The sequence below is a fragment of the Dasypus novemcinctus genome, chromosome 25 (assembly GCF_030445035.2).
Source record: "Dasypus novemcinctus isolate mDasNov1 chromosome 25, mDasNov1.1.hap2, whole genome shotgun sequence".
Lineage (NCBI taxonomy): Eukaryota > Metazoa > Chordata > Mammalia > Cingulata > Dasypodidae > Dasypus > Dasypus novemcinctus.
The window spans coordinates 13,918,968-13,935,948 of NC_080697.1; the positions used below are offsets into that span (position 1 = coordinate 13,918,968).

The window sequence follows — 16,981 nt, forward strand, 5'->3', positions numbered from 1 at the left end:
TGCAGCTGAACACGGGGGGCGAGGAGCACCCCTCTGCACACCGCCTGGCCCTTGGATTCCCCGAAGCTGCTCTTAACACATGGGAGACAAACGGGGCAGCAAGGTCCCCCCAGAATTCACGCTCCACATGGGGCACGGGTTGGGGTCTGCTCTGCCCCCCAGTGCCTGGCCCGTGGCGCCTTCTACTGGCTCCCAGCAGTCAAGTCTGCCTGCCCCACCGGGGGTCCCAGCCCCTCCAAGCAGGTCCACCCTGCCTTCTCTCTCCTCCCCCAGGCCCGAGGCGCCCGTGCCACCCCAACTCCAGGGCCCAGGACCCCAGCTGGCTGCAGACCCCCACCTGAGCCTTTGCCATTTCCCTCCCGCCAGGGAGCCCCCCCAAGTGGTCCCACCAGCCAGCCCTCCGAGCCACCTCCTCAGCCCAGGCTGGGCTGTCTTCGGTCCTGCCTTGTCACCATCATGGCCATCTGTGGTGTTAAAACTTCCCGGGCCCTGGGACGACCCCGCCCTGAGGAAGAGGTCCCCGATAAGCGCCGACCAGTGCAAGGCAGTGGTTTGAAACAATAAAAGCCCAGTGTGGTAGGAAGCAGAGCCTGACACCAGTCTTGGTTCTGCCACTCACCGGCTGTGTGGCCTTGGACAAGTCCTCTCCGCCTCGTTTTCCTCATCTGTGAAATGGGCACCATCCATCCTAGAGCTGCCGTGACGATTAGAGGAGGTGACGTCATCAGCCCTTCTCGGCGGCCGTGGACTTGAACCCCGGGAGCCGGCCTTTCCAAGGGCTGGGGCTTCCTTCGTCTCCCCTTCCCCACGGCCGAGCGCCGGAGAGGACGGGTGAGAGCCTGTCGGGCACGTATGGGGCTGCAAGGAAGCCGAGAGGCTGAGCCAGAGTGGAAGTGCCGCAGCCCAAGCAACCCGGGGACGCCCTTGAGTCTCTCGTTTATCGGGTTAGTAATGCCCAGTGGGGTCCCAGCTCCTCACCTGCTTTACGCCCCTGGCAGCCAGGGCAGACGTTCTAGGGCAGGAGCTGGACACTGAGCCCCTGGGAGGGGACCAGAGCCTCCCCCGGTGACGCCCCCACTCGGCCCACCCACCTGCCGCCACGTGCCGCGGCCTCCCGGGAGGGGACAGCCGGGAGGTCCCCGGGCGGTGGGGACCCGTCGGCCGACGCGTATTTGCATGCGCGCAGGCTGGGTATTTATAACTTCTCTTCAGCCAGTCCCTGGTTATGGATGTCTAAAAGTGACTTTAATCTGAGCCTCCGTTTCTTCAAATGGGCTTTTGATTTCCAGGGCGATATTATACATGGCTGTAAGCTATTGATGGAACGGCCGCCGCCGTGTTCTCAATGTGCTGAGGCTGAGAATCGGCGATATAAATAAACTTCCTCGGGTAGAATCATTATAAAGCGCAAGCAGCAGAAATTTATGGAAAGAACAGATTAAATGCTTAGCCTTAAATTCTTCAGCATGCTACTTGCCCTAAACTGCTGTGTCTGGAGTTTGGGCTTGCTGATTCAGGTGGAAAAAATCAAACGGACACATCGCTTGTCGGTGCGTTTTTACTATGATCTATTGTGTTGCCAAAAGAGAAAGCTCAAAAGCTGCCATTGATAATCCCGGTTAAAACTCGGAGCATAAATTGTGGCGACGTGTAGTTTCTTTGCGGAGTGGTTGGGGACTGGGGCGCGTGGCTCGGTAAAGAAATATAACATCAATATGTGCTTCTGCATTGTAATGTGGGACGTTTTTATGCCCGTAATAAAGCATGCCGCCTACAACCGTGTTTATGAAAGCAACAGATAGCGAGATCCATAATGCCACTTAATAGAGTTAATCACCTCCCATCGGAACATTGTAAAAGGCTTTTTATTGCGTGTCGAAAAGCTTGGAACGTAATTAACGACCCGCATGCTGTCAGGTGCCAATCGGCGGGCCAGAGGCCGTGCGGGGAACTTTCTCGCACGCCGGAGCCTTCTCGGGGCTCTGTCCAGTTGCCTGAAATCCAGCTTTCCAGCTCTGGCCTAGGGCTTGGCTTGGGCAGACGCTGCTCAACCTTGGGCTTTGGGCCCAGGTGTCAATTCTAAGTTGGTTCCGGACTCTGGGTTCCGGCATCTGGACTTGTTCTAGGCTCACGGTGACAGATGCGGCACCCCGTGTGAGCTGACGCCACCGCGGATCTCTACCCACGGTCCGCAGGAGATAGAAGCTTCCGCATTGTCCAGGCTTAGCTTGCTGTCGGCTTGGTGGATCCCCCTGAGCACACACCCCACCCCTCGCACCCGTGTCCCTCTCGGCCCCAGCCTGCCCCAGCCAGACCCACAGCCCCTGCCCCTCCGGACGGGGGCCTTTACGTCCTTGTCCCTTAGCCCCCATCCGCACTGAGTGAGTGCAGCCACAGCGGATCTCCTGAACAGCCCAGAAAAGCTGAGGATATGAAGGGTCAGCCCGAAACAAAGGACAGCAGCGCCTTTTGAAAGCTCCGTCTGAGCCCGCAGCAGTGGAGCAGGCAGCTGGCCTCCACGGCCCCGACAGGCTCGGCGTCCCCCCTGGGGAGGCGGGCGGCTCAGCCGGGGCCAGCCGGGGCCAGCTGGCTCAGCTTTCCCGAAGGTGGAAAGCTCTTTCTCCGTGAGACGGTGGGCCAACAAGAACCGAGAATGACCCCGGAGGGGCGCGAGTGGGGGGTCGTACGGGCCAGGCAGCGCTCTGTCCCCTGGCGCACCCCAGCCGGCTCGTACCTGCTCGGCTGCGACCCAGCAGGAGGATCTGGGGGGTGGACTGTCACCAGGGGCCGAGAGAGTTTTGTGCTCACTAGGGCCCTGCAGCAAGTGTCTGCTGGGACAGAATGGCACCTGAACTGGCTTCTGGAGCCCACAGGGACACTGTCCCTGAGTTTCTAGAAAGGTCTCCAGTCTCCTGCTCCCTCTCCCACCCACTGAACCGGTAGCGAGACGCGTGCCCAGGGAAACTTGCCTTTTGGCTCAGGAGCTTTCGGGAGCCTGGCCGCCGCTGCCCTCCTGGAGGGGAGTTCCCCGGGGGGGCCAGGCCCCGTCCCCCACGCCAGCTTGAGGCACAGGGACAGCCAGGGGGGAGCATGGCGTCGATGTCGGGGCTCCTCCGCTCTTTCCAGCCGTCGACACACGTTCCTTGAGCCCCTGCCGTCTGCAGGCCCCATGTTGGTCACAGAAACATGACGCCCTGCCTGGACCATCACAGCCCAGCGCCCCAAGTGACCACGGCCTCCGGGAGGCGGCGACAGGAGAGGCGAGAAACCAAACGGCTCCCCGGGGCTGTCCGAGACTGGCCGCATGGCCATCACGAGGAAGCCGGGCTCGGTTTTCCAGTGGCTCTTCGGCACCACCCCCTGGCCCCCCCATAAAGCTCCCCCCACCCAGGCATCCACGGGGGCGCATGTCCGGCCTCGGGAAGGAGCTCCCTGGAGCGGTCAGCCTCATGGCACCCTGGGGGACAGGCCGACCGGCCAGTGGGCTGCAGAACGAGCACATCTTTGAGGTAACAGCACGAGAACGTTCTGGAGTGACAGGACACAAGAAAGGGCATGGATTAACGCTGACCCCACCGTCAGCATCCCCTGAGAAGCACACATCGGTGGGGGCCCTGGTCCCTGGCCCTGAGCAGGAGCTTTCCTGGTCCCGGGTCCCCGCTGGACGCATGTAAATGAGCTGGTGGGCCTGGCCTGACAGGCGGCACTGGGGGGGATGAAGGACGCCCCGTCTGCACAGGCTGAGTGCCAGGCCCAGGCTGGCGCAGTGCCCAGGGCAGACCAGCTGGCCCCCGGCGGCCGGAGCTGTGGTCCACACAGATGCCAGGCCCCTGCCAGCTGCCAGGCCCCCTCTCTCTGCCCTCAGCCCCGGGGGCCTGCATAGAGACCTGTCAGGCCCGGGCTGTGCTTTGGGGGGCTCTCCTGAGGAGTGCTCGGAACCCTGGCCCCCTCCCTGGCACCTCTCTCGTCCCTCTGTGCAGATGGAGCATGTTAACGGGGGGCGGGAGAGGACGGTCGGACCAGAGGCTGTGCGGCGCAGTGCAGAGGGCCCGCCCGCAGGGACGGCAGCTGGGGTCCCCTGGCCTGCAGAGGAAGCAGGAAGCATTGGTTCCAGAACCTCCACGGGGAGGGAGCAGCAGGCAGGAGCCCAGGGGCGGCTTCCACCGGCAGCCAGGCCTGGCACGTCCACTCGCCTCCTGGGTCCACCTTCAGGGGGCACATGAGGCCATTCCCGGAGGCCTAGCGGGTTCCCCGGGACCCTGTGCGGGGCGCGTCCTCTCTGCCCGCCCCTCGGCCTAGCTGCGGCCCCCTGGGGAAGGAGCTCCCGACCCCACCCGGGCGCTGAGCTGAGCTTGACCCCTGCTTCCACCTCACAAGGCTCCCCAGTCATACCCCACATGCCCCCCGCAACCTGGGGGGTGGCAGCACTCACCCCGAGAGGAGAGCCAGCCAGGCCGCCACGCCGGAGCTGTGGAAACGGGGTCCATTCCCACAAAGAGCAGTGACCTGAGTGGGCACCATGGCTCACCACTGAGGCTAGGCAGGGCCTGAGCCGGGCCCGGGGTCCAGGGCTGCTGCCAAGGAGTCCCCTCCGACGCTGTGTGGCCGTGGGACCGCAGAGCTGTTAGTGGCACGGTGCCCCCACCCCCCAGTCTGGGAGGGGCTCTCAGCTTTCTTCTCCCTTCTCTGTCCAAGGTCACTTTCTCGATCAACAAACGCCCCTGGGGCCCAGCCTGGTGTCAGCGCCGGGACACCCTCCTTGGCAACCTGTGGGCCAGATGGCCTGAGGTAAGGCAGTAAACTGGGCAGAGCGGGTGGGCCCAGGACAATGAGCGTCCTCTGGGCGAGGAAGAGGAGGGCATCCCAGGTGGCGCCCTTCCTCGCACAGGTCTCGCCCCTGCCTTTAGTTCCCTTCCAAGGCAGCGTCACCCCCGAGTGAGTAGCTGTCAAGCCGGCAGGCAGCTCTGGAGCTGGGGCCGGGGGTCCTTCGCAGTGAGGGGGGGAGCCAGGCACCCCCAGGGCCTTGGCTCCTCAGTGTCTCTGCCTGTGCAGGGGTGGGTGCCCCTGGGCACCCCCCTGCCCTGTCAGCTCCCCGCGCGCGGCCGCTGTGCCCACCCGAGCGGCGGGCCCAGAGTCCCTGGGGAGCAGCCGAGCGTACAGGCCCGGCCCCCGCCTCACACGGCTGCTCCGGGAGCCAACGATGAGCTGTTCAGACGGCGCATGTAGCTTCATTAGAGCGTCTCGCGGGCGCAGCCCCTCCAGAACAATGGTCAAGTGCTGTCCTTGCAGGGAAGGCTGGGCAGGGAGGGCGACTTCGGCCGCAGCACCGCTGGGCAGAGGGCATCAGAGGGTCTGCCCCCGGGAAGGGCCCTGCTTCCACCATCCAGGGTCTCGGGCACTTAGCAGGGCGCCCGGAGCGCAGCGCGGAACCCCGCGGGACCACACAGCACGCCAAGCTAGACTCGAGGGGGATGGGGTGGAGCGGCCACTCTGCCCCAGAGCTACCGTTTAACAGGAGACAGAATCATCAGCAAAGCTCGTCACGGGGAGGAAGAGATGGCTGCAGCGGGCAGCAGGGCGGGTGCCGAGCAGGAGACCGGGAGGCGGCAGCACTGCGCGGTGGCTGGGTAGGGGGCTGAGTCGCGCCCACTGGTCCACCCCAGCCTGGCACTGCCGGGGCCCAGGCCAGCGGCGCCTCCTCCGCAGGCCAGGGGCCGGAGGTGCCTGCACAACTCAGCAAGCCGGTGAACAGGTGGGGGACGGGCAGGGGCTCGGGACACCTGGCCTGGCACCCGAGGGGGCACCGAGGGAGTGAGCCACCCTCTGCAGGCTCCCCAGGGTGTGGCTCTTTAGGGCAGACCTGACCGCACCCGGCTCGCTTTTTGCCTTGTTATCTGTGTTGGTGTTTTCTAGAATGATCACAGGTTGCTTGTATCATCAGATAAAACATTAGTCGTCTGGAAAACCGGAAACGATCCCCCAGGATTTCACCTGCTCTGAAACAGCAGGAGGCGAATTTGATGCCACAGATCCCAGCCTGGCAAGGGCCAACAGGAGGGGGTCCCCGCGCCCCCCACCCCCATGCTCCCTGCTCCCTCCTGACCCGGGGGGCCCCCGGCTCTGGACCCTCCGTCGGCGCCGCTGTCCCGAGTGGCTTCAGCCCCTGGCGCCCTGGGTTCGCGCTTGCTGTCCCTCTTCCCCTGGGCGCAGAGCCAGTGGGACTCCCGGCCCCGTCCGCTCCTTCTTGCAGATCCTGTGAAACTGTTGGTTTATTTGCTGGGACCGTGGCTCTCGGGTTCTGGTAATAATGGGTTTTGCTGAAGTGCGGTGGGAGTGTGCCCTCCTCTCTGTAGGGCTCTCTCGGGCCCGGCCCCCAGCCCCTCACCCACCCCTCTCGGGCCTTCCGCGGTCCTTCCACGGCAGGTCACCGACCATCCCGAGGCCCTGGCCGGTCACTGACCTCTGAAGGGTTAAGGTCCCACGTGCCACGTGCCGAGGACTTATGGCACATGACACATGGGACCTCGGGCTTCGGCGGTGGCATCTGAGAAGGCCGGCTTCTCCCTCCCGTCACTGAAAATGCCATTTCCTCCCCCAGGTCTTCGCCACTCTCTATTTCCAAAGCAGCCCCCCACCTGGGGCCACATTGTTGGGTACAGAAGCCCCGGCGCCGCTCACTCCGCCGCTTCCCCGCACCGTGCAAACAGCTGTGTCCCCCAGGACCCCCCGGCAGCAGGGCCCCTGGGTCGATAGTGGACAGGTGACACCGAGGCGGCCAGGTGGGAGAAAGAGCCCAGCCATGCTGGGAGTCCCCTGGGAATACCTGCACCCTCCCCTGCCCCGGTGCCCGCTTGCCCGGAGCGCAAGGCAGCCCTTCTCTTGCGCCAGGCAAGGAAACCAGATGGCGTGACGGTGCATGAGGCTCTGCTGGGGGACCCCGTATTTCTCCACCCGAGGGCAGAGTTGGGGGGTGGTGGCCGCCGTCTGCTCCCCTGATGTGCCTTCGCTCATCTCTGCTGCCTTCCAGCGTTTATACCTCTCGGGGGGCCTGTGCGGTTCGGCTCTCTTGAGGTTACCACCTGATTCAGGGGCCGGCGACGGATTCTCGTTTGTATTGGGGCAACTGACGTCTCGCCCCTAAAATGATGGTGAAACAGAGAGAGGGACACTGGAGCGGGCCTGTCCCTCTTGTCGCAGGAGGGTCCCCTGCCCGCCAGGACCTGAGGGGCGGGCCAGGAGGGGACCCTCCCCAGGAAGGGCTCGGAAATGGTGAAAGGGCGAGAGGCAGGCAGCCCGTGAGCTGGTTGTGAACCCTGAGCCCGGGGCCGAGGGCGGCAACCCCCGGCTCAGGTAGCCCTTCCCCCTGCCCGGCCGCATGGAATCGGGGTGTCCTGGGGTTTGGCTGCCCCAGCGGGCCTCGGCACCCCCTTCCGCCCCTTCTGGGGCCCCAAGCTGGGCCTTGGGCTCGAAGAGTAGCACTGGCAGGTCCCCTCCAGCCCTGCTCGTTTGTGCCCCCGGTAACCGGGGTGGCTACTCGGTGCTCCCCCCGGGCTCAAAGTCCTTAGGGTGACTTACGGGCCTCTCTCGGGCGGCCTTGGCCTGCACCCCGGCCTCGCTTCCTGCCTGCCCCCTGCCCTCCAGGCCCCGGGGGACGGGTCCCAGCTGCCAGGCCCCCCTCCCTTCCAGGGCACCCCTGCTTGCTGCCCCGGCCACCCCCCCCCCCGGAGCTCTCCAAGGTGCTGAACTTGGTTCCGCGCGGGCCCCTGCCCTGGCTCTGGTTCCTCCAGGCAGGAACCGCACCCCACCCATCTTCCCAGGGCCCCCCACCCAGTGGAAGAGAAGTCTCTAAGTAAAGGTGCTGTGCAGGCAGTTTCCTAGACGCCCAGGGCATCAGGAGAGCACAAAGGGGGACGTGAGCCTCCCCCACCCAAGACCACGGGTCCTGCTCCCGGAGCCCTTGGCCCACCCCCACCCCCAGTTCCAAGTTCCAACCCCTTGAGGGGGCACCTGCCTCCCAGAGGGACCACAGGGCCACCCACCCTTCCTGGCCACTCTCAGCCCACCTGCCCCGGCACCGCACCTGGCCCTGCTGGAGCCCCGACCTCAGCTTCCAGCCCCACAGAGCTCTCGGCGCCCAGTTGCCCGGCTCCAGCATGCCAACCTAGAGCCCCAGCGCCCTGCGGTGCCCGCTGCTCCCCTGGTCTCGGCTCATTTCTTACCTAACACCCTCGAGCCCCGGCCTCCTCTCGACCCTAACCCCCCAGACCCTCTTCATCCCTCCTGCTTACATCGCCCCCTCGCAGGATGGGAGGGAGTCAGGCAGGTGCTTCTTTCCTCAGGGCACAAAGGAGCTGCTGCTGTCTGACCCAAGCAGGCACCTCCCTCCACCCGCGGCCTTGGGGCCTGCCCCCACCTCCGCAGTGAGCACCCTCCAGCCATGGTCCTCGGGCTGCAGCTGTGGAACTCTGCCCCCCCACCCCACCCTCACCTCCTGGCAGGCTGCCCTCCTATAGCTGCAAGGCCAGGGCTTGCTGTGACCAGGCAGTGGCCTGCCTGGGGGCAGCTCTCGCCGTCAGGGCAGCTGGAAACCTGGAGCGCCGAGAGGGCATCTTCTCTCTGCCCAGGTGGGAAGCCCCTGTTCTAAACAACAGGTGAATAAAATGGAACACTAGCTAGGTGTTGTGCAGCGATGCACGGGGGGCCCTGGCCGCACCCGTGCCAGCGGCTGCTGGGGTGGTCAGCCCTCCCCAGCAGAAGGCCTTTGGGAGCCACTGGCGCAGCAGGGAATCACCACACCCGTCCCCAAGGAGGGCCCAGGTAATAAAGGGGGCAGTGCTTCAGCACCCCTCGACTGCCAGGCAAACGGTGGGGTTATCGCCGCTGCCCCTGGCAGAGCCCGACGGCCTCGCCGACGCCTGCTACAGGGCCCGCGCCCGCTGACTGTCCTCGTCACGGTTCGAGGAGATTGACTTTTGCGTTCTCCCCACGCGACCGTGACATTTCAAACGGTTTGATGGATCACGTATTGGAAAGGTTGTTTGTCCACCTAGCATGCGTCTGCACGGGCTCGGTGGCTCACCCTGAATGCCGATGAGGAAGGCACCCGGGGCTCAGGTGCCAGGGGACAAGGCCCCCAGGAGGGTACAGCCGAGAAAGGAGACAGACAGACAGACACGCCCCGGAATACGGCAGCCCCAGGGCAAAGTTAGCTCTGTCCAGGGAACTCGGTGAAAATTCTGGGAGGATTGGCTTTCACCTGGGCTTGAGGGATGGACGGGACCCCACCGAGTAAGGGTGGGGGAAGACTTGGCCAAAGGGGCAGCAAGAGAAGCCACCAAAGCCAGGGACAGGCGGTCCAGGGCGTGAGCAAACCCGGAGGGAGGATGAGGGTCTGCGGGGGCATGACCAGAAGACGGAGCTCTGAGTCGAGGCACACGGGGTGGGGGGCTTGAGCCAATCACGGGGAGGGTGGAGATGAGGGGTCAAGGCGTTCCCCCTGAGTGGGCCCTACGTGAGGACGGAGCCCCCAGTGGCCAAAGGCCACCCCAGAGTCAGTGGGAGCCGTGGGGACCCCATAGCCATCTTGGCAGCTGCCTTTCGTCCATCCTTAGACCCAAGGGACAGGAACACAAACCCAGGGAATGAGAAGGGCGTGTTTCCATTTTATGACGATTGCAAAAGAAATGACAGAGGAGGATGTGAATGGCTTATCTGCCATCTCGGAGGGCGTAGGAGTTTTCCAACACAAGGTAACCAACACAGGTAGCGCATACCAAGCACGCACCAGGGTGCACGCTGGGTGGGGGCCGTAGGGGCAGAGAGGACCCTGGGTGCAAACTGTCACCAGTCAAGAAATAGGTCTTGTCACCGAGCACGCAACAGCTTGGAGAAGGCAGGTATCTGTCTCACGGCATCGGGTCCCTTCCAGGGAAACGGCAGGGGGTATCCATTTGGGCAACAACCAGGTCTCCTCACGGAAACCCTAAGTCCAGCAGCAGCTCTGGTCTTTCCTGCCCCCACCTTCTTAGGACTGAGTTTCCCGGTGTGCCCGGACGGGACTTTGGGTGCAGACAGGGATGGGCGACAGGAAGGGGCCATGTCCCAGGGGAGAGGCCGCCCCTCCCAGGCAGGGTGGGCGGAGGGCCACGGGTGGTGTCGTTGGGTCTTGCCTGGAAGCTGGAGCCTGGCCAGCCCTCGAGGCTGCTTCTGAGCCCAGGTCCTCCTTGGAGGAGGAGAGCTTGTCTATGAGGTTGGCGTAGGGAGGCGGGGGGAGAGGCAACGCTCGGCTCGGGGGGCCGCCTGCTGCCGCGCGGCGGTGCCCGGGGTCCTGCCAGCGTGGGTTCGCCCGCCCTCCGCTCCCGGGTGAGTTATCCTCTGGGCGTGCGGGACGCGGTCTTCCCTGGGCTTTCTCGGTATATTTCACGCCTGCTCCGAGTTTATAATTTTTTCGAGCCCTTCATCAACGGGGTGTCATAAATACCCACGGACTCGGCAGCATTTATCACCTAGCCGGGTCCTTCCTGGAGCTGTGAAAAAAAGTATTTGGCCGCAGAACCTTTCTCGGGGCTCTGATTTAATGGACTTCCCTGCTGCAGAGCCAGTGGCGCTCTTTTCCTTTTAATCTTTGACATCGCATCCTCTTTATTACCACCTCGGACAGCCTTTCGAGTCCAGCTGGAACGAGCCCATTAGTCTCTGACAAATAACCGGTGTCGTTGGGTGAAAAATATGCAGAAGTTTGGCTGCAGCTTCATCTTGGATCTCGGGCCTGTTTGTGGCCTCTCCCTCCTCGAAACGAAGCCTCCAGCCGCGGCGCAGACCCTCCCCGGCGCCCCCTCCGCTGCCGGGCCCACCACCCGCGATGGGGTCCGAGCCTGGGCTGGGAAGTGGTGGCAAAGGGGATCCTGGCCCGGGCACAGCTCTCCGTGCGCTCGCCTTCATCGCTCACTCGTGCCTTCTGTGCCGGTTGGCTCTTGTGACCTAACAGACCGCCCTGCAGAACGTCGTGGCTGGAAACCAGCACTTATTCAGACCGGGATTCCGGGCGGGCAGTGTAGGCTGATCTGGGTGTGGCTTGCTCATCATGATCCGAATGGCTCGGATGGGATCCCTTGTCTGTGCTTCCCGTGGTTTTTCATCCTTTTCCCGTGGCGGCGGTGGCGGAGAGCGAGCCGGCGCAAGCGTACAGTGTCGTTTCCACCCCATTCTGCACCCCAAATTAAGTCAGAGGGTTGCCAGCGGGGGGAAGCGGCCTCCAGCCCTTGATGGGAGGCGCTGCATTGACATTTTGCCGTCTACCGCCCCCGCTGGGTCTACACACACCCTGGGAACAGGTCCCTCGGGTCGGAAGCTTCCCCAGCACCCACAGCCTTCCAAGCTTCTCAGAGATCGAGGGGGGCCTTCGCCGAGGCGTGGGGAGTGGAGGAGGGCAGCTTGCGCCCCAAGGCCTGGCCAGGGCCCTGGCTCCGTCTGGCGGGCTCTGGGTCCTTCTCCTGCTCCCCTCCCCGCCCCCTGGTGTGCCACCCGTCCCCACGGCCGGCTGCAGCGAGCTCATCCCCACTCATCATCCTTGGAAGGCTCTCGGGGCCCTGCTGTGAAAGGAATCCCCCGAGTGAGCACGTTTATAAATTGAATTCTTCTGAAAGCGAGTAATCCCGCCCGGTGAGTAAATCCAGATTTCCACACAGTGAGTCACAAGGAGCGGAAAATGCCTCCACGTGCAGCGGTGACACCCGGGTCCCCAGGCACCTCCCAGGCGTGGCCCCAGGATTCGGTGGGGGGCTGCCCGGGGCTGCAGATGTCACCGTTGCCAGGACCCCGTTTTGAAGGGGAAATCTCCAGGGCCCAGAAGGTACAGGCATTGTCTACGGTCATGGTTTGGCCTGTGGGAGCCCCTCTGACCTCGCCGCCGCGTACTGGCGCAGGTGTCCCCTGCCTGCATGAGGGAGCTGAGCCTAGAAAGCCGGGGCAGCTTGCCCAGGTCACACAGTCCGTCTGCGGCCAGGCCTAGGACACGTCCCCGACCCCACTTCGCTCAAGGGAGCGCCACCCGGTGCGCGTTGGGGAAGAGGTTCCACCGGCGGCAACTGTAGAGTCCATCAAGCGCGCGGTAGGTCAACCTCCGCCTCGCCTGGCCTCACGGCCTCCAGGTCCTCCGTCCCAGGGCCCCCCCACTGCCTCCGGCACGGCAGCCCCCGGCCTCCCAGCGCAAAAGCTGTCCCCCCCCAAACAGTCCACCACCGTCCCCGGCCGCCCTGGCACCATCCTGCCCGACACGGAGGGCCACGGCTTCCCTGCCCCCGTCCCCACGGGGCTGCCGCGGCCGGGCCCTCCTCGCGCCCCACGTGCGTCACCAAAGGAGCCTCGCCATCGCCATAACTGCGTCACCCCCCGGCCGAGTGTGCCACGCGGGGGGCTCTCGGCTGGCAGCCCGCCGTGACCTCTCATTTGACCCCCAACAAATGTAAACCCTGTGGCTTTGGGGACATGCCGGACCTTGCCCCGGGTCATATGCCACGCGCTCGTGGTCTCCCGCTCGGCTGGCCCGTGGCCCCCGTGCTTTCCCGCCTCACTCCCCACCCAGCCTCTGGCGCTGCCAGCGGGGTTCCTCTGAAGCCAGGCAGACTCCCGCTGCACCCTGGCTCGGAAGCCCCGGGCGGCTCCCCGCTGGCTGTGGGTTCAGGTCACGCTCCCGTGGCAAGGCACTCGGGAGGCAGGGCTGGCGGCCAGCCCAGGCGTGGCCCCCTCATGCCCCCAGACCGTGCAGCCACGGGCTTGACCCATGCCCGCACCGCAGGTCAGAGCACGCCCTGGCTCCCGGCCCACCTCCCGTGGCTCCTGTGGCTGCGTCTCCTGGTGGAGCCCGGTGCGTGGGGCCGGGTGACTTGGCAGTGCCCGCAGCTCCCCGTGGGCAGTCCTCGTGGGCAGCGTATTCCCCGGGAACTCCCCACTTCTCACCGTGTGCCTTGGCCTTGCGCAGAACCCAGTGTGTCCCCACCAAGGAGGGACGGCAGCCCTTTCCCCTCCCCAAGGTCCGCTCAATCATCGGCGCTTCCACGCTCAGCGGTAGGCATGGTGCCTCCACCTTTCATTTCAGAGATGGAGAAGCAGAGGCGCAGAGGCTCAGGGTGACACCCAGGTCGTCCAAGGCTCAGTGGCCAAGCGGGCAGCTCTGCTGGCCCCTGGGTGACTGGGGATGGAAGTGATCAGTCAGGCTGGGACAGGGCACGCTGGGGGATGACTCCAGAACACCAGCTGGGGTTCAGCGGAGACCTGGTTTGGTTTGGGGTGAGGGGCTCAGCTCTGCAGAAGCCCCTATCTGCTCATCTCCCCTGGGAAATAGCCCGGGTCATTCCCAGGAATCTGGGTTACCGGGGATGCTTCGTGCAGGCTTCGTGCAGGAACTTCAACCCGGTATGCCGAGACCCCTGCAGAGGGGACAGGCAGGTGAGGCGAGGCTGGACATGAAAGCCTTCTATAAACTCTAACGGGCAGCTGCAGGCTCTTTCCCTTCTGAGCCCCAGGGTGGGTCTGGGAGAAGCTTCTGGCATCCCCAGGGTGGGGGCCCAGGGGCTGGGGCACTCTCTGTGCCAGCCTCCACGTGACGCCCGGCAAAGGTAGGTGTGCCCCAGGGAGGGGAGCCCCGGAGGCCACTTCCTGGGACCTGCTGGGGCTGCAAGGTGGGCTGCCCATCACTGAACCCCGGGGGAGGGCGGGAGTCCCTGGAGGATGGCCCCGGAAATGGGAAGAGGGTCAGAGGCCCTAGCCCCTGCTTGATTCCCAGCAATCCCGGTAAGTGGGACACGGAAGGACGCCCCTTTCCTTTCTCTCGGCCAGTGCACCCCTGGCCCCCCTCCCCGAGAAGCTCGCCCCGCAGCGCGGCCGTGTCTAACGTAAGGGATGCTGTTTTTGCAGGTTTTGTGGTTTTTACTTCTTTGAGCCATGTCCAGCCCATCTTGCATCACAGTGCCACACTTTACTTGGTATCAAATCCATCCGCGCTCATCGGCATTGGAGGTCTTGTTGCATAGTTCTCTAGCAGTTTTTAATTGTCTCTGATGACGTATTCTCCATGTTTCCAGTCGTCAGTGTGGGAATCTTCCTCCCACCCCAAACTTTCAATTCCTGGGTTTGACTTTTTTGTTGTTGTTTATTGCACTTGTGTTTTGCTTTTTAAAGTTGTTATTCTTTTGGTTATGTGGCCCCTCCCAGTCCCTGCTTGTTCACGCATTATGTTTGTGACTTCTTTTTGACTGTCAGTGTTGAACCAGTCTTGCCAAGAAACAGTATCAAGTATTTCCTATCTCTCTACTTCTTGAGAAAAAAATAATTAAAATAGTACTTTAAAAAAAAAAAAAAAAACCTCTTAATGGGAACCTGGCCCTGTCTGTCTTCTCTGTTCTGCAGAAATGTTGAAGGAATTGAACCAGCAGCGCAGAGCGAAAGCATTTACAGACCTGAAAATTGTTGTTGAAGGCAGAGAGTTTGAAGTCCACCAAAATGTTCTAGCTTCCTGCAGCTTGTATTTCAAGGACCTGATTCAAAGGTTTGCCTTCCTTCCAGCTGTCGGGTCTGTTCCTTTGTAGGACGCTTTTGTGTCGCTTTTCTCCTCCCCTCTCTTGCAGGTTCCTGAAGCGTGATTCCCTGTCACAGAGCCAGTAGCCATCTCACCTTCTCCTCCTCGGGTCCCCTCTCACACGCAGTCTCAGAGCAGCCACTGCCCCTGGCCCGTCCCCCTCAGGATCCCCTGTTCTCAGTGGCCCACAAGCCTTCCCTGGGATTAGGAAGACGGTAGACTCCATTTGAAGGGACCGCCGCACCCTGCCCCCACTGGGCCAGCGGGGGGTTCCCCACCCTCATCCCCACCGTGGACGGTGAACTTAGCGGCAGGGACGCAGATGACCATATTAGCCCCCTGCCGAGGAGCACAGGGTGCCCGAGGGGCCGCTGGCCCCAGCCTGGGCCGGGAGGCAGGAGACGCGTAGCCCGAGCCCCGTCCCTGCCGCGGGGCTCGATCCCTGTGCGCGAGCCTCAAGCAGCGCCATCTGGGCGCAGGGCAGGCGTGTCCTAAACACGGCTCTCCGCTCGGCCCCCGGCTTTTTCTACCCGAACGATTCTTCATGGTACATGCGCATCTTTTTTGTCTTGTTTTTTTTTCCCCCCCAATTCCGCTGACTTTTTAAGTTGTCTGCTTCCCGCCCTGGCAAAGAAGTCAGGGGCCACACCGTTCAGCTCCTTAGCGAGGGAGAGAGCAGCCGGGCCCGGGTCACGCTCCCGTTTCTCTCACCCACCAGCAGGTTAATGCCACTGCTCGTTTTGCCTTGCAGCCTCTCCGGGGCGGATGCTGGGCCAGGACTGGGCCCAGAGCAGGAGGACAGACCTGTGCTTGCTTCCCACTGCCGTGTGTGACCTCGCCAACTAACCCCAGAGTGACTGTGTTTTGTTGCAGGATGGCACGCTGGCCGGCACCTCCGCCCCACCCCATCGTGTCCTTTCACGTAAAGCCCAGCTGCTCGGCCTGCGAGGCCCGCCGGGGGGAGAGCCGGAAGGGGCCGGCCCTCTATGACTCCCCGTCTCGCGGGCAACGCGCGTCCACCCCCCCGCGCTTGGCTCCTCTCCGTCCGAGCACAGGGGTCAGGGGCAGGAGGTCTGGGGGTGCGGGGCCCCATTCGGCAGCTTCTTCTTCGGGCCGGGAAGGGCTCTGTGCCGCTGCTTCTTGGCAGATTCTGGGGCCGAATTGCCAGTGTGGCCGCCTCGGGGCCTTGGCCCCAGCTTCAGATTAGCAGGAGGGGGCAGGACGCGGGGCAGGGCAGGGAAGGGGGGCACAGCAGGCCCTGGCCCCACCTTCCGAGCCAAACTCTCCCGCACGGCAGCGAGGGGGACCCCACCGGGCCGGAAGCCTGAGACAGCAGGGCGCCGGCGGGAGCGGGCGGTGAAGGGCGCCGGGCAGGCCGCGGAGGAGGAGGCAGAGCGCTCCAGGAGGGCCGGGGCAGTTACTGGGGGAAGGACATTGGGAGCAGGGAGGGCTGCCCCGCGGGTGGGAGGGCAGTGGGACGGCCTCACGGGAGCGGATGAGGGGAGAGAGCGCCCCATGGGCACTAAATCTGACTCTGCCGCTTCCTTTGACCCCGGGCAAGTCACAGTCCCTCTGTCAGACCTCGGGTTTTCTCACCTGTGAAATGGGGTTGCTTCAAGGGGGGGTCCAGATCCCGCCTCCCAGCTCTGACACCCCAGAGCAACGCTTCCCAAGGTCAAGCGCCGGGCGTGGACCAGGGACACCAGAGCGCACGGCCTGCAGGCAGGTCCCTGCAGGCACGAGGAGAGCCCCAGGGAGGGGACGAGAGCTGGGGGAGGGCGGTGAGCTCGGGGCGCACTTTAGCCTGAAGGCACCCGCGTCGGGGTGCCGGGGGGCCCGCCGGATGGATGAATCCAAGCCGGAGAGCCAGGGCAGACGAGGCTGCAGCCAAACCCAGAGGGACTCCGCGGTGGAAGAGCCCGCGTTCACCGGAGCCGTTCACTTCCCTTGACCGATGAGGCGTCCATCATCGTCGTGCTGCCAACAGCAGACAGATACCTCCAAAAAGAGCGTTTCCTTTCTGGCCACGTAAAATGACCACAAATTCCACGTTCCCAACGGTCAGAGAGCAGCTGGTGTTGTCCCCCTGCCGTTCCGTCGCCTTTGTGTCCATGACCCCGGGAGACTTTTGGGCGGGGCAGCCGCAATGGCCCCACGCAGCAGAGGCGGCCCTGCCCTCCAAACCCGAGGAGGCGCCTCTCATTCGGGGACCACTCCGGAACTCGCGTCCCGAGGGCAAGAGCTGCCCCGGCGGGCACCGTCAAAAGCAGTGACGCACCCTCCGCCATCCCAGCCACCCCCGACCCGGGGACTCGGGCATGACTCTGCCTGGGGCAGGGGACACGTCCACGCTCCCTCTCCAGCAAGGACACGTCGCGGCACCCTGAGCCCGGGCAGGACGCTGCC

The 16,981-nt window shown here is 64.0% G+C and overlaps 1 protein-coding gene across 2 annotated transcripts in view; it reads left to right on the forward strand.

Annotated features, from left to right (window-relative positions):
* KLHL29 (kelch like family member 29) overlaps positions 1-16,981 on the forward strand; it is a 297,777-nt gene that overhangs the window by 259,733 nt on the left and 21,063 nt on the right. For both annotated transcript variants that reach the window (XM_058287678.2, XM_058287679.2), the window contains exon 5: positions 14,407-14,545. In XM_058287678.2, the coding sequence (XP_058143661.1) occupies positions 14,407-14,545 (139 nt within the window). The remainder of the gene's footprint in view (positions 1-14,406; positions 14,546-16,981) is intronic.